The 17,874-nt window shown below is 35.4% G+C and overlaps 1 protein-coding gene across 1 annotated transcript in view; it reads left to right on the top strand.

Moving 5' to 3' along the window:
• GPR158 (G protein-coupled receptor 158) overlaps positions 1-17,874 on the top strand; it is a 429,025-nt gene that overhangs the window by 245,955 nt on the left and 165,196 nt on the right. The window contains exon 3 of the mRNA XM_008148869.3: positions 7,213-7,315. Coding sequence (XP_008147091.2) covers positions 7,213-7,315 — 103 coding nt within the window. The remainder of the gene's footprint in view (positions 1-7,212; positions 7,316-17,874) is intronic.

The following is a 17,874-nucleotide window of genomic DNA, read 5'->3' as shown; positions in this document are numbered from 1 at the left end:
GCATATGCATATCCAGTTTTCTCAGCACCATTTTTCGAAGAGACTGTTCTTGCCCCCATTTCTTGGGCCTGGCATCCTTGCAAACATCACTTGACCATTATATATGATGGATTGTACCACAGTGTTTTGATTACAATAGCTTTGTAATATGTAATATGGAGGTGTGAGATCTCCAATTTTGTTCTTTTTAAATATTATTTTTGGCTATTTGGGGTCCTTGATATTCCATATGAATCACAGGATAGTATTTTTCTATTTCTGCAAAAATTATCATGGGGAATATTTAAGGATTAGGTGGTATGGGCATTTTTAACAATATTAAATTTTCCAGTTCATACACACAGATGTCATTTAATTTGTTTGTGTTTTTAAAATTTCTTTCAGCAATGTTTAGTTGTTAACTTACTAGTCTTTCACCTCCTTGGTTAAGTTTATTCATAAATATTTTATTCATTTTGAAGTTATTATCAATAGAATTTTTAAAAATTTATTTTCTGGATTGGTTTTTGTTAGTGTACAGGGAAACTCGACAAGATTTTGTATTTTGGAACTTAGATGAATATGTAGTTTGAACAGTTTGTTTTTGTGTGTGTTAAATTTTTAGGATTTTCTACATAAAAGTCCTTAAGATCATTTATCTGCAAACAGATAACTATGCTTCTTCCTTTCCTTTTGGAATATATTTTATAACTTTTTTCTTGCTTAATGGATATGGCTAGGACTTCTAGTGCTATGTTGAATAGAAGTGGGAATCCTTATCTTGTTTCTGATCTTAGAGGAAAATATTTCAGTCTTCCACCATTGAGTATGAAGTTAGTTATAGGCTTTTCATATTTTGCCATTATGTTGAAGTAGTTTCCTCCTCAGTTTTTTGAAGGTTTTTTTTTTTTATAATGAAAGAATATTGAATTTTGTCAAATGCTTTTTATGCATTCTGTTGATGTGGTATACTACATTAATTAATCTTTGTTTGTTGAACCATCCTTGAATTCTGGAAATAAGTCCCACTTTGTCATAGCATACAGTTCCTTTAATGTGCTGTTAAATTTGGTTTGTGAGTATTTTGTTGAAGATTTTCATATAAATATCATTCAAGATTATTGGTCTGTAGGTTTTCTGTGTGTAGTGTTTTTGTCTGGCTTTGGTATCAGGGTAATGCTAGCCTCATAGAATGAGCTAGAAAGTGTTCTGTATTCAATTTTTTGAAAGAGCTTGATGAATATTGGTATTAATTCTTTAAATGTTTGATAGAATTCTACATTGAGGCTATCTGGTCTTGGCCTTTTTCTGTTGGGAAGTTTTTGATTACTGATTTAATCTCTTACTAGTTATAGGTCCTTTTATTTATTTTGGAATTTTTATTTCTTTATGGCTCAGACTTGGTAGAGTGTCTGTTTCTAGGAATCGATTCAATTTGCTGTAAATTCTTGACCACCATTTCTTCCTATCTGAATCTGGATTACTCCTAGGAACCTGACTTTGTGGGTTCTCAAGAGCTCTCCTTAATAAATCTTTGCTGATGGCTTGCTAGGTTTCACCAAAGAGGGCATCGATTTTTGTGAATTATTGCCTTACTCACAGGGATACTACAATTTTTAATATGAGAAGCTCATTGTTTATCAAAAGTTACCCCAGAACAGCTACCTTACTGCAATAAATGCTGTTTTTTTCCATTTCTACCCTTTCAGACTTCTATAAAGATAAAGTAGAAAGTTTTAAGCTCGAGGATCTAAAATAAATATGGCAGATATCTAAAATAAATATCTTAAATTCATGTTAAATTATAGTAAAATTTTGAAATTTTTTTCCTCCTGTATTAAGTGATATAGAATATACCTATATTCTATATCCCTAATGAGAAAAAATTACAAAAAGCAGCTCCTTTTTCAAATACACTAAACATTTGTTCAGTAGTTACCATACTTATACCATACTTACAGAGATTAAGAAAACAAACAAATAATTTGACTTTAAACTAATTATCTCATCTTGAAGATGTATAAGTTTGGTTAGGAGGTGGCAGAGTTAGAGTAGCTATGGAATGATGGTGGCAGTATACATCAAGAAAGTATAGAAAGCCGAGTATAAACTTACAAACATTAATAGAAAAATAAACCAAGATCACTTGAATACTCCAAATCAAGTGTGCGTAAGCAATACCATATTAGGTTCTATTGCAAGCCCTGTACTTTTTGAATAAGTACAACAGGATGATATTCTTTCACTGAATTTAACTTGACTGATCTTTTTTCTTTAATAATACAAAATAATTTAAGAGTAGAGTAGTTTGAGGAATATAATAATTCATATCACTGTGTTTCCATAATAAAATTAGGAAGCACTTTTTTTTAAGTTTAAAGGGCTTTATATTTGGCAATATTTATCTAATCAACTAAAGCTTTAAAAATCTTCATTTTTCTTTCAGATCTAGCATTAGCTTATAGCAAAGAGGTATTATTATTCTAAAATACCTTCAGATCTATCTAAAACATAAAATTTTCAACTGAATCACTGTTGTAGAGCTGGATCATATTATCTGGGAATCAATGCTGTTTTAATGAATAGCATTAACCTCCAAATTATGGGGAGGCAAAATATTTAAAAGACATTATTATATACTTAGTACCTAGGATTTAGTTAACCTGGATTAGTCTTTGCTGGATTAATGTTTAATAAATGAAACTTATGACAAATTTCACATGTTATGCTTTTAGTAGCATATTCTAGTTAATGAAATAATGATAGCACACTGAATTGCTCTTGTCAGTATTCTCTCTGCTTCCTTTCTGCCAAAACTTTTAGCACTGTAGCATCCTGAATCTTACCACTTTGGACCTATTTCCTTCTTTGCCTAAAGCCATTCCCTCAATTATCTACTCTTATCTGATCTCCTGGGTTTATCTATCATATTTATATAAATGAATCCCAAATGATACAGACCCAACAACTCTCCATATTACTGCCTGGCTGGGTGGCTCAGTTGGTTGGAGCATCCTCCCTCTAATACCAAAAAGATTGCAGATTATGATTGTTCCCTGGTCTGGGCATGTATGGAAGGCAACCTCTCTCTCTCTCTCTCTCTCTCTCTCTCTCTCTCTCTCGCTCTCTCTCTCTCTCTCTGATGAATTTAAAAAAGCACATTCTCAGTGAAGATTAAAAATATTTTTAAAGAAAAAACTCTATACTACTTTCTAGCAGACTTCCCATTTGATGTCTAGAATTAATTTCAAATAGACAATTCACATGTAACATTTGCAAAACTGAACTGTTCTCTCCCTCAAATCTACTCCACTTGCAGCCTTTTCCAGCTAAATGACAACTCCATTCTTAAGGTTGCTCAGGCCCAAAATCTGAGGACTCATCCCTTATTTTTCTCTTTCTCTTATATCCCCATATTTAACCTTTTAGGACATACTGGTGGTTATATCTTCTTCATACTGTGTCTGAATCTGACTGAATGATTATTCATACAAATTAAAAAAAATAATTCTCAGAGAAATTAAGAGAATAGCTCAAATTCACATAGCTAGTAAGTGATAAAGTTAGAATTCAAATCTGTAAATATTATAATTGCCTTTTTATTTACATAGCTCAGAAATACAATCTAGATAGTTATGAATAGTGTGTATTATTTCAATTAGGTTCTATAGGAATTTTCTTTTTGTTTGTTAGTTTTTGGCTTAAAACAGCAGAAATTTATTATCTTACTGTTCTAGAGGCTAGAAGTCCAATATCAAGGGATTGGCAGGGCTATGCTCTCTCTGAAGGCTCTAAGGCACAATCTGTTCCATGTGTCTCTCCAGATTCTGGTGTTGCTGGCAATTCTTTGCATTCCTTTGTTTACAGACAAATCACTCCAATCTCTGCCTCCCTCTTCATAGGGTGTTCTTCCCTCTGGTTCTGGGAATTTTCTAGGCATCCAGTGGTTATTTCATAAATTCTTTCCAAGAGAGTTGAATTGAATCTGCCCTTGTATTTTGCTCTGGGTCCTAACATGTGTACTGTCTTTGAGGATATACCACGTGCATTTGAGAAGAATGCATATTCTGCAGTTTGGGGATGAAATTTCTGTAAATATCAATGAAAAGCATCTGATATAGTGTGTCATTTAAGGTCTCTGTTTTCTTGTTGATTTTTTTTTGTCTGGGAGATCTATCCAGTGATGTTAGTAGGGTGTTAAAGTCCCCTACTATGATTTTATTGCTCCCTTATAGTCATCCAAATATATACAGTATATTTATAAGGTTTATATCCTCTTGTGGTATTGATACTTTTAGTATTATGTATTGGCCTTCTTAGTCTCTTCACTATGGCCTTTGCTTTCAAGTCTATTTGTCAGATATAGATATTGCTACCCCTGCTTTTTTTTTTGTTTCCATTTGTATGGAAATTTTTTCCCATCCCTTCACTTTCAACCTGTGTCTTTTGTTCCGAGGTGGGTCTCTTGTAGATAGCATATATATGGGTCGTGTTTTCTTATCCATTCAGCTACTCTATGTCTTTTGACTGGAGCATTTAATCCATTTACATTTAAAGTTGTTATTGATAGGTACTTATTTACTGTCTTTTATATATACTCTTCTCTCTCTCAATTTCTTCTTCTTAAAGCACTCCCTTTAACATTTCCCGCAATGCTGGTTTGGTGGTAATAATATCCTTTATCCTTTTTTTTGTCTGGGAATCTCTTTATTTCTGCTTCAGTTTTAGATGATAGCCTTGCTGGATTGAGCAGTCTTAGATTCAGGTTCTTGTTTTTCATTACTTTTAATACTTCATGCCAGTCCCTTCTGGCCTGCAGTGTTTCTGTTGAGAAATTAGCTGAAATTCTAATTGGTATTCCCTTGTAGGTCACTTTCTATGTCTCTCTTGCTGCCTTTAAGGATCTTGCTTTGTCTTTAATATTTGTCATTTTGATTATGATGTTTCTTGGAGTAAGTCTCTTTGGGATCATCTTGATTGGAACTCTCTATATTTCCTGAACTTGGTTAGAAAAGTTTTCTGTCACTATTTCTTTAAACAGGTTCTCTATTCCTTGATAAATTTCTTCTCCTTCTGGTATCCTATGATGCTAATGTTACATTTCATGTTGTGCCCAAGTTTCCTTATACTATCCTCCAGCTTTTTAATTATTTTTTTTCTTTTTGCTGCTTTAATTGGGTGTCTTTTTCTACCTTATCTTCCAAGTCACTTCTGTCTCATTTAATCTACTTTTGATTCCTTCCACTATATTCTTTTTTAAAAAATATATTTTTATTGATTTCAGAAAGGAAAGGAGTGGGAAAGAGAGATAGAAACATCAATGAATCAATGATTGGCTGCCTCCTGCATGCCCCATACTGGGGATTGAGTTTGCAACTTGGGCATGTGCCCTGACCAGGAATTGAACCGTGATCTCCTGGTTCATAGGTCGACATTAACCACTAAGCAACACTGGCCGGGCCAACTGATTCTTATGTATGGTTCCTATTTCTTGTTTCATGCTGTTGTAGTTCAAACTAGGTTTCTTGAAATTATCACTAAGTTCCTTGAGCATCCTTTTAACCATTACTTTGAACGCTATATCTGATCATTTGCTTGCATCCATTTCATTTAGCTCTTTTTCTGGAGTTTCTTCCTTTTCTTTCATTTGGGGGTGGTTTCTTTGTCTCCAGAGTTTTCCTGTCCCTTTGTATTTGTTTTTATGTATTAGAACAAATTGTTATGCCTCTCAGTCTTCCTGCGGTGGTCTTATGTAGTAATTGTTTGTGGAACCCAGCTGTGCAGTCTCTTGGATCTCCTGAGCTGGCTGCTCTAGGAATGACCTTTGTGTGAGTTATGTGTTCTCTCCTGTTGTAATTTGGTCTTGAATGCTGTTGTCCTATTCATGGGAGGAATCTCCTCTCAGGTTGGCTGACTGTGAGGCTCACCCCCAACCATGTCATGCAAACTGTTGTGCAGGTGCTGACAGAACAAAACAAAACAAGAAACAACACAAAAACATACACAAGACCCCAGCCTCCAGGTATTTTCTGTTCTTTCTTGATATATGTCTCCTTCTCAGGTGGACTTCAGTTAATAATTTCAGGTGAATGTTCCCCAATTTAGTTGTATTTCCAATCTGGCCCTGTTCCAGTCTTACCAGCATAAGAAATTATTAGGCTTACAAGGTGGGACCTGTGGCAAAACAGGGATAAACTGCCATCTTGTTAAAGGAAAATAGACCACACTTCTCCCATATATACTTTTCTATTTGCTGGAATTTTCATGATAAGTAACCCTGATCTTGATACTAAACATTTAAGCTTAGATTATGGAATTATTTACATTATTTAAAACTTTCTCTCAAGAGCTCTGCATCAGAGGGTTATTTTATAACTTAAGCTCTTCTAATAGAATATATTGGCAAAAAAACCCAAAGAAACAAGAAATTTCAGTGTTTATTTGATTCTTGAAACACCCTTTTATTTTCTTATTTACGTTTGTATTTTAATGGAAGTTATTTGTGCTTATTAATTCCATGTAGCACAAATGAAGTATGTTAAGCTGAATTTTGCTGCAGTTAATTGATATTCTTGAAAGACATCAAGATTAAGCTTTGGGAGATGTACATTATGTCTATTGATGTGACATATTTTGAAAGCTGATCATTGTTTTTTTTTTCTTTTTATCTACATGTAGAACATTTATCTGTGTAACAGATTTTAGGTAAAGAAACTTTGGAATCATTAACTTACCTTTTTTTCTCTCTTTTACATTTGCATTATAATTTTTTGTTTTGTTATTCTATCAATTTGTGTTATTTTGTCCCAAGGATGAAATTTGATGAATATTTAATCTATAAAAGCAATTTCACATTTCAAATTCTATATATCTGTTCATCTACTTACCTACCTACCTTTGCTTTGATAAAAATATATAGCATGTAATCACTTTTTAAATATCTTTATAGGCTTTGGAAATATCTCTTAAAGCAGTAAGATGATATGTGTGGCATTGAAAACAGAAACTATGTCTAGTAATTACTCCCTATGATGACTGAATGAGTTAAAGATGTATGCTAACTGAAGCTGTAATGGCATATATTTAGAAAGAATATTTAATTTGCTACTTTTAAAAAATGTAGGTTGGAATATGTGTTAGTTCTGTTACCATTTGCAATGATGGATATCTGTGGGTCTTTATGCTATGAAATAAACTCTGATCAACTATATTGCTGTCTTTTCTTTTTTACAGTGTATGCCGATTAAAGGCCTTGGATTTGTGCTTGGAGCCTATCAGTGCATTTGTAAAGCAGGATTCTATCATCCCCGAGTCTTCTCAGAGAACAATTTTCAAAGTAAGTGCTCTTTGATTTTGTATACATATCTGAATACAAATATCTACCATTATTAATTATTCAGGTTTTCTTTTAACCTTGTTGGAGTTGTATGGTTAAATCTCCACTGGTTTGACATTCTTTCATCACATAAGGAGCTTTTACTTTCGTTAGTCATCTACAATATTCTGGAGTACCACAGAAATATCGGGGGCGGGGGGCAAAAGTAGGTTTATAGTAGATTTACAATACAGAGTTAAAGCTATTGTAACAATCATAACCTGGATGTCTTTTGTCATGCGGACAATTGTAAACCTACTTTTGCCCACCCCTGTATGTTTATTTTTTGGTATATTTTAGTTTTCAATACATTTTAAAGGTCTGAAAATTCTGTAGCTCCTCGATAAGACCAATTGGGATTCTGTATTAAGAACTGTTGCTACAGAAAATTTCTAAAACTAATTTTGATAGTTTGTTTATTTTATTTATCAATTTGTTTATATATTAGTGTTCTATGCTAGATAAAGAATTACCACAGAATTAACAGCTTAAAGCAACACGAATTTATTATCACCCAGTTTTCATTGGTTAACCTTCCAGCCAGGCGTTTGTCTGATCCTGCGCTCAGGGTCGCACCAGGCCAAAATTAAGGTGCCATCTGGGATGTGATATGATCTGAAGCTCAGGATCTCCTTCCAAGCTCATTCAGGTCATTGGCAGAACTAAATTCCTTGCAACTCTTTCTTTGACATCCCCGTTTTCTTACTAGATGTCAGCTTGGGCTTATTCTCAGCTCCTGAAAGTTTCCTCAGGTCCTAGCCATGTGATCCTCTCACAACACTGCAGCTAACTTTTCAAGGCTAGCAAGAGAATCTCTCCAGCCTGCTCAGATGGAGTCTTACATAACATAATGTAATCATGGGAGTGACTACTCTGTAATTTTGCTTTATAAAGTAACCTAATCAAAGGTTACATTCAAAAGGAGGTGATTATACAGAGTGTATAGCCCAGAATTAAAATGTGGTCATCTGATTATTTTATTCCTATTCCAGAAAATGTCAGTGTTACAATTTGAATATTGATTTTTTTTACTCTATCTATAGATAATATAATATTGACAAATTGCTTCTAGCCTGCTATTGGATATAATAACTAAGACGGAGATAGTGGTCAAAGAGGATGGTTTCATGGGAACTTAAAGTTTAGGGTTGCCAAAAGTTTAGGCTATGTTGTGTAGCAAAGATGAGAGTATAGTCACTCGTGTGATTACATTGCATTAAATGTGACCCCTTCCCATAGTAGCAGAGTGTAGAGAGACTCTAGCACTGGCTTTGAAGAAGTAAACCATCTTGTCATGAGAGGGTTACATGGCTAGGATCTGAGGGTGGCCATTAAGAGCTAAGAGCTAAGGGCAGCCAGCAAGAAAACAGGAACCTCAGTCCTACAACTGCAAGGAACTAAATTCTTCCAACACCCTGAACTCTTGGAAAGGGATCCTGAACTCCAGATGAGAATATGACTTTGCCAAAACCTTAATTTCAGTTTAGAGCAAGCATGTCAAACTCAAGCATGTCAAACTCAAAGGCTAACACGGGCCAATTAAACAAGGTTTAAGTTTATATGGAAGCAAAAAAACAAAAGCTTCAATTTTCATAGAAACATAGGTTTATTTCGATAGAGACAAGCTGAATACAAAGGACTGAAATAAATGAGTAATTGTTAACAAAATAATAGAACATTTTAATAAAAATTAATATTTTTCTTGAACATTAACTTACCAGGCACTGAATAACAGCACAAATTAACAACTGTAATGCAAATAAACCTATTTTTCTTGTTCTCTGAAAGTAAAATATTTCCTGTTGCACACACCAAACAAGTCAGTCCAAGACTAATGACGTGGCAATCGGTTGCTAAAATATTCGCTGCCGGTATTAGTGGGGAGAAATGGTGCGCCTGTGAATATGGCATGTAAGGGAAATGAATGCAACACGGTTATAGTAATCAGTCATTAGCGAACGGTATAGTTCGATATTAATCATTATGTATAACAGGATATTGTAAAGATTAAGTGATGAAATTTTTATTAAAATGTTTCTTACATCCCGCTGTATTGGCTGGGCTGCAGAAATATTTGTTGTGGGCTGCATGTGGCCTGCAGGCCGTGAGTTTGACATGCTTGGTCTAGAGAGACCCTGAGCTGAGAACCCAGTTTCACTGTGCCCCGCCTTCTGATCAACAGAAATCTTGAAATAATAAATAGGTGTTTTAAACTCTTAACTTTCCAGCAATGTATTATATAGCAATAGAAAACTAATACAATAGCAATGGTGATAGCATACTTTTAGGTTGGATATGCTTTTCCTTGCATGTATGTAGCACACTATGGCAATACTAGAGTTACTTTGGCATTTTTCACATTTATGGTCCAGTCATAACTTATGATTCAACACTGAAGGATTAAGGAAATAGGTTTTAGCTTATGTTCTGTGAAGGTATTTTGTATTTGGTTTACCCACACTTGTTCTCAGCTCCCACTATGTGACTGAAATAAAACATCTAAATATTGCAGAACCAGAGAATGACTATACCACTTGCTTATCACACCACCAAGAGAAACTAGTTAACCTTTAACAATTTATCTTTATTTAATTTGCACACTCCTACTTTCTTCCTTATTTTGAAAGCCAGCGTTTTTCCCTGGACCTACTCTCTCTAAGAAAAGGCTGCCTGTCCGCATAAGCCTCGCTCTCCTGTACACACTGCAGCCATGGGACAGAGACCACAGTTGTCAGGAGGACCTATATTTGGGCACACATGTGATTCAGCTTTGACCTCGGCACATACTGAACCAGAACTGACCTTCCTTAATGACAGGAAAGAAAGCTAGCTACAGGTTACAATTTGAAGTCAGTAAAGTGCACTTTGACCAAAATATCTTTCCGGATGACCTTGTCATGTTTCATGAAAATTCAATATTATGCACTCCTTGCGCTAAAAAAAAAAAAAAGAACATAAAAATCTGACAAGAATAACGAGTTATAACTCACCAGGGTCATCTATCAAGGTCTGTTTTAACATTATTTATATTTTTGGTTTATTGTTAGAATATTTACTCTGTTTTTTAATATATTAAGTATTTTCATCACAGTATCTAGGCCGTTCAGATAGGCAGGTATTGTTGTTTTTTATTGTTCTTGGGGAGGAATTCATGACGTAAGGAATGCCTAAAAGTAAAGGAAACGTTAAGACCCACAAATGAGATAACACATGTGAAACTGCTAGTACAGTACATGGCACATAGTAAGTATCCATAGATGTGGTTAAATAAGTAAATAAACAAAAAACAACCATATACACACACATATAAACAAACATCAGTGATATTTGTAAAAAGATAACCCTTAAGCACCATTGGTCAATAGCACTTTGCCAAACATATTTTAACATTTTAAAATAACTTTTTTCTTAAACTAGAGCTTTTGGAGAATTAATTCCATATGGATGAGAAGGACGATGTGACAGCAAAAAAAGTGTAACAACCAGCGCTGCCCCGAGAAGCACAATAGGAAGAACACATGGGAGTGGGAAGCCACAGGGGGAAATTAATTGCCTGATAGGGAAAATGGGGTATAGAAAACAGAAAAAGATGCACCGCAAAGATAACATTTACTTAATTTGTCATTGTAAATCTAGAAAAAGACCTTAAATTCCCACATCTATTATAATCCTGTGTTCCATTAGATAGAAGGGCTAAGATGTGGTGCTGATCTATGAGAAAAAATATAAATGTGACTGTTAAAATATGAAGTGATTTTGCTGAAAACGGTTTGCTCAGTGGATAGAGCGTCGGCTTGCGGATTCAAGGGTCCCAGGTTCGATTCCGGTCAAGGGCATGTACCTTGGTTGTGGGCACATCCCCAGTGGCGGGGGGTGTGCAGGAGGCAGCTGATCAATGTTTCTCTCTCATCGATGTTTCTGGCTCTCTATCCCTCTCCTTCCTCTCTGTTAAAAATCAATAAAATATATTTTAAAAAAATATGAAGTGATTTCAATGCTTTGTTTAGATGGAGGTCCACAGTAAACAAAGGGCTTGTAAAGACCAACAAGGATATGTTCCTGGAATCTCTCTTGAAATTTTTGGTCATATGAGAGCTAATAGGATTTCAAAATAACCAAGTGCTGACGTGTAAGTGTCTCTTCAAAGCCAGGTTGTTCACTTTCTGGTTGATGAAATACAAGCTTATGAGAAGCTCATCTTCCTTAAGTCCATCTATCTTAGTATGAATTCTATTTTCAGTGATATTTCTTTTCTTTTATGTAGACACATTATCAGCCTTTCAGTCTTACCTCTCATCTTTGGATTGACTTCAGCTCATGTACAGTTCCAGATAAAACCAACTTACAAATGACCCACACCTAAACATGAAAATTCTTGCTTTGCCAACTCTGGTGCTATTAGTATCTTTGACTATGTTCTTTGAAATTATTGGGAAATACTCCATACCACATTAGATTCCCTAGTTTCTAATCTCAGAACTAAATAGCTACCGTGTTTTAACACACTAATTAAGAACAGGGTCTTTGGAATAAATCTTACTTAGGTTTGAATCCTGGATCAATTATTGATTTGCACTGTGCTAAATAATTTATCTTCCCTAAACTTTATGTCATATATAAAATTGGTATAATATCATTTGCTTTATACAACTGTTATAAGGATTAAATGAAGTAATCAATGTAAATTCTAAATATGGTAGTTGTTACATATCATATATTGAAAAATATAGTTATTTTTTGTGATCATTATTTAAAATCTTGTGTTTATTCTGTTTACCCATTTTCTCAGATACTATGACCATTTTCATACTTTTTCATCTAGCATCTGTGCCACTTCCCAGCAGAAAAACTTATTTCCAAGTCCCAAATTTTTTTAGTTCAGTTTTTCCTTAATATAAGCCTGGCTCTGAGATATAATATTCAGTCCTCCAAAAATCTTTCTCCTCATTTACTAGCTAACATTTTACTTTATTAGGTTTGTCCTTATTTATTTTATTACTTATTTACATTATTTTAATCCATCATTACACTGCTATTTAGACATTAGCACATTTGCATGTTGGTGGCCTCAAGAAGCTGGAAAAGGCAAAGAAATAGATGTTTCCTTAGCTCCTCCAGGAAAAATGTGCTGACCTGCCGGTATCTTAATATTAGCCCAGTGATACCCATGTCATATGCCTGAGCTGCAGAATATAGAACGAATATAGCTATATTACTTTTTAAGTAAGAAGCAACATAAATTTGAGTTGTTTTAAGACTCCAGGGTTTTGGTAGTTTGTTACAGCAGTAATAGAAAACTAGGACAACTCAGTGAGTGTGATTCCCACTCAACGATCATTCCAGTGTTCACAATAGGACACAGAGTGTGTGTGTGTGTGTGTGTGTTTTCTAGAGGAAATTTTCACAACTTCAAATAACTGACTCAGAAAAAATTATACTCTGGTGGACTCTGTGTATTAGGTTGGCCTTTGAGTCAGACAGATGGATTTGAATCTTGTCTCTACTTCCTAGCAGGAGACTGAGCACGTTTTTCATGCATTCTGAGGCTCTCTTCCCTTATTTGTAAAGCACGAATAGTGAAATCTATTCCTTTGGTAGTTGTGAGTAGTTGATGAGATAACATATTATATTCCCACAATTACAGTGATTATTATACTAATGTGAATATGGAGAATCTAGTCCTTTTATTTATGTACTAGGGGCCCAGTGCATGAATTTGTGCACCTTGAAAGGAATTGTGGGCCGTGAGGCTGCAGTAGGGACAGGGGCAGGTCTCAGCCAACCCTCCATGCCCCCACCCCGCCCCTCCTGCCACAGCCCCTGGTCCCCTGTCTGCCAGCAGCCCCGCTCCTGCCACTGCCACTCCCATGCACTGACAGCACCAGCCCCACTCGCACCCGCTGATGGTCAGAGCGATTGGGGCCAGCTCCAGCAGCAGGTGAGAGCAGGGCTGGCACCATCAGGGCGGCTGCTGCCCTGATCGCCCCTCAGGAGCAGGGGGAGGTGGAGAAGCCCTCAGGGGCAATCAGGGCTGGTGGCCACTGCTCATACCCACTGACGGTGCTGACCAATCAGGACCGGCGCTGGGTGCCAGCAGCAGGTATGAGCGGCGGCTCTAGTGCTGACTGCGGGTGTGAATGGGACCGGTGTCAGCAGCAGGTGTGAACAGTGGCTCCAGTGCTGGCAGCGGGTGCAAGAGGCGGCTGCCGGCCTCAAGCACCCTCAGGAGCAGGGGGAGGTGGAGAAACCCTGAGGGACAATTGGGGCCAGCAGCTGCTGCTCGCACCCGCTGATGGTGCCAATTGATCGGGGCCGGCACCGGGTGCCATAAGCAGGTACGAGTGGCAGCTCAGGTGCCAGCAGCAGGTGAGAGTGCCAGACAGAACCATGGGGCACGGGAGCAAAGAATTTTTCGTAACTACCAGAGGCCAATGACAGTGACTGGTGCCCCGCCTTGGTCTGGCGCTCCCACTCACCTGCTCCACCATCCTGCCACTGCTCACACCCGCCATGTTCCATGCTCACCCCCTGGTGGTCAGTGCACGTCATAGTGACCAGTTGTTCAGTTGTTTGGTTGTTCTGCTGTTCAGTCTTTTTGCATGTTAGCCTTTTATTATATAGGATTGTGTGTTGTGCTGATTGAATGCATAAATTGCCCATAGGCAAAAATCTGTGTTTATTAATTTTATAATTCACATCACAATCTTCCTAAGATCTATCTAAGGTGGTATTTTTATTTTTAAAAACATCACTAAAGTCACTTGTAATACATAAAAATCTAAAAGTCAATAGAAAAGTGAGTGTAAGATACAGAGATACACATTTAGCAATACATGGAAAGATTGAGCTCTTAACTATAGTCATAGTGAGAGTTACAAATTTTAAACTTTTGCACTGGGCTTCAGTTTGAACTTATTTTCACAGTTAGCCATTCATAATGTAAGTAAATGAAAGTATATTAGCTAATCCTGATTTTAAGATATTAAAATATATATTCATGTTCTAATAATAAAAATATTTTTGTATAGCAGTCTATGTATAACCACAGTCTGCTAACTATTCTCTCCTTGCAGATATTATAAATATTGAAGCAAATATCCACAGAAATCTCTTTAATGTATTAGAGCTTCTCATGTGCATGTGCCTTTTTCCACTTAATTTTTGGATGTGATTTTATCTATCTGAAGACTGCAGGCAGATTACTTCTTCATCCTAATCAGATGAAATAACAAATACCAATTAATCTTCCCATGGTTAGTTCATTGCAGCATTTTAACTTCAAACTTTGATTGATGAATATGTTCCCTCCAATTCTAATGAAAAAGCAAATATGTGTATGGGAAAGAAGGATATATTTACTCTAATATGAGTGTCATTTATACCTAGAGCTAATGCTGGACTCTCCATGTCTGACTCAATTCTTTGTTACTTCCAGATGAGCTATTTTCATTGCCTACAGCTCATCCTTTCTTCTGCATGCCTATGGAATGGAAGGAGGAGGTGGTCATGATATATTAGGCACATGGACCTGGTCTTGCTAAGGTCCAGGCTATATCCTCTGCTAGAACCTGTTCTTATCACTGAGGGCCACAACATCCCCCAAAAGGAACCTTTGATCAACTGGTTTCTTCGTTAATTTATGTCTGAAAATTCATCTGTCAAAAATATTACTTAGCACTGACTATGTGCCAGATATATTTTTAGCAACTAGAGTAAAAGAAGTGATTTAAAAAGTGAGGTTTCTAAGCATTCAGGAAAGAACCCGCATCTTCCCCGAACATATTGCAATACCCACAAATAACAAATGAGAGCAGTCTTGAGTAAAATACAATTCTGCCCAATATTAGTAAATTAGGTCAAGGAGTTTTAAGATTTAAATGTCCTTAAAGAGTAGATGTCTAACCATATATTCAAACATCCAAATGTTATGTCTTTTGTCCCTTGTGAAAACACAGTTTTATACTACTGGCACTTTAGAAACTTAATCAGCAGATCACTTAATATTATGGTGATAATTCTATATAAAGTTTATACTATGAAGACCTGACATATGTATATAACTTCTGTTTCAATCCACACTACTCCCTTCAATTAATTCATTCTCTCCTAAATCAAACTCTGAGTATTTTTTTTTCAACAAAACATAGGAAGAAAACTTTCTGGGGTACATTTTCACAATATGTGCCTCAAATCATAAAAATGTGGCTACATTTTGATCTACTGGTTTGATACTTCTATAATTTATTCCAATTAAATATCAACCTAAGAGTATAATAAAAAAACGTATGTTTTTAATAAAAAAAGGAGTAGGCTAAAAGTGCCCCTTTAATTTGTTCATAAGTTGAAATCTTCAGTTAAGAAAAGCAAAAAAAAAAAAATTACATTTTAAGAAAATTTCTTGGAAGTTCTAGTGTTTCATCAGCAATGTCTGAAATTGTCACTTGGGTTTTTATGGTGGATGGCAAAGCTTCTCAATGTATGCAAATGTAAATTTTTTTGGAAGTAGGCATTCAAATAGAATTTTTCCATGTAAGTTTTCTAATGTTACTTTCTAATTCCATTTGCAATTCCCAGACTGGAGAGGGTGCAGGCTGAGCTGAAGGACACCCCCCAGTGCACAAATTTCATGCACCAGGCCTCTAGTCCTATATAACTAAAGGGTAATATGCAAATCAACAAAATGGCGGAACAACCAGTCGTATGATGTGCACTGACCACCAGAAGACAGACACTCAACACAGGAGCTGCCCCCTGGGTGATAATACCATGTTGAAGGGAAAAGGGTGATAATACCATGTTGAAGGGAAAAAATTAATTCACTAATAGTTAACATTATTTATAAGGACAACTTTTAGTTAATGAATAATGTATTTTATTATTTGCTGATGTGTGTGTGTGTGTGTGTGTGTGTGTGTGTGTGTGTGTAAACAGGTATGGCTAGATAGGAATGACAACAGTATTAACTGAAGTTCAGATTAATAAAGTGATAGGATGTTTAAGCAAGTTATTTAAAACTGTATCTCTGCATTTTTTTGTTATTTTGAATTGTCTAACTTATTTCAGTAGAAGAATTTTTTAAAATTTCCAAATGGGGTGAAATATTTAGAAAGGCATTGTTAATAGTGTTAACTATTCTAACCCTATTAGAATAACAATAAGCAATTCAGAGTTTAAAATAACATAAAAATGAAGGACTCACTAAGAAATCATCACCATTTCCTAGTTTAATGATGAAAAGTGAAGTTAACATAAAAGTCAAAAGTAAAATACAGGTACACAATTTGCTATTTATTATATGCATTTTCAACAACTGTGTGTTTGCTATGTGATGCATTCTTAAAAACTTGCTGATTCGTAGTTTGCAAAACAAAAATCTTACAAAACCCATCAAAATGCACAACCTGATCAGAAAAACATTTTGGAAGACTAGAAAAAGTACTTTATTGTCTTTACTCATGTTCCAGATCAGAGATGAGAGACATGGCACCTAAATACAAGGCATGATCTTATATTTCATCCTTAGTGGATAGAAATAGCTGCAAAGAGCATTACTGTGATAATTGTTGAAATTTTAATATGGCCTATTCATTATAAAAAGATTGTATCAATGTTAAATTTCCCAACTTTGATAATCATAATGTGGTTTTGTATGAGAATGCTTTTTTCTTAGGACATACAAATTGAAGTGTTCATGGGTAAAGGGACAATATCTCTAACTTCATTCTCAATTGATTCAGAAAAAATACTATATGTATAAATTTATAAACATCCATTTATCAAGAGAATATGAATGATAAAGTAAGTACTATAGAGTGTAAATAATTAATGAATCTTAGTAAAGAATATATGGTATTTTTTAATTGATAAATTTGACCTGTGATTTTTCATAAATTTAAGGTATATGGTGTGTTATTTTGATACATTTATATATTGTAATATGATTGCCATTGAAGCATTATGTCATTACTAGAGGCCTGTTGCACGAAGATTTGTGCAATAGGCATTCCTTTCCCTGGCTGCCAGCACCAGTTTTCCAATGGCACCCAGGACCCGGGCCATAGCAGTCTTCAGTCTTCAGTCTTCACTCAGGTGGAGACTTCAATCTTTACTCCGTGCCTGCATATGCAAATTAACCCACCATCTTTGTTGGATTATTTTGCATACTCACTCCTGATTAGCTGGTGGGCATAGCGGAGGTACTGTCAGTTTGCATCTTTCTCTTTTATTAGTGTAGATGGTGCAATATTATTCTCCATATATATTATACTGTGCTTTAGATCTCTATGGCTTAATTACTACTCATTACAAGTTTGTACCCTCAAACACCATCAATCTTATACCCTCTATCTCCCATTTCTTGGTAATAACCACCATTTTACTCTCAGTTTTTATAATTTTGATTTTTTTATATAAGTGATAACATGCAGTACTTGTCTTTCTCTGTCTGACTTATCCTACACAGCATCATGTGCTCAAGGATTATCCATATTGTTGCAAATGGCAGGACATATTTTCTTAAT

This window comes from Eptesicus fuscus, chromosome 2 (assembly GCF_027574615.1).
Source record: "Eptesicus fuscus isolate TK198812 chromosome 2, DD_ASM_mEF_20220401, whole genome shotgun sequence".
NCBI classification, from domain to species: domain Eukaryota; kingdom Metazoa; phylum Chordata; class Mammalia; order Chiroptera; family Vespertilionidae; genus Eptesicus; species Eptesicus fuscus.
This window is presented reverse-complemented; position numbering and strand designations above follow the sequence as displayed.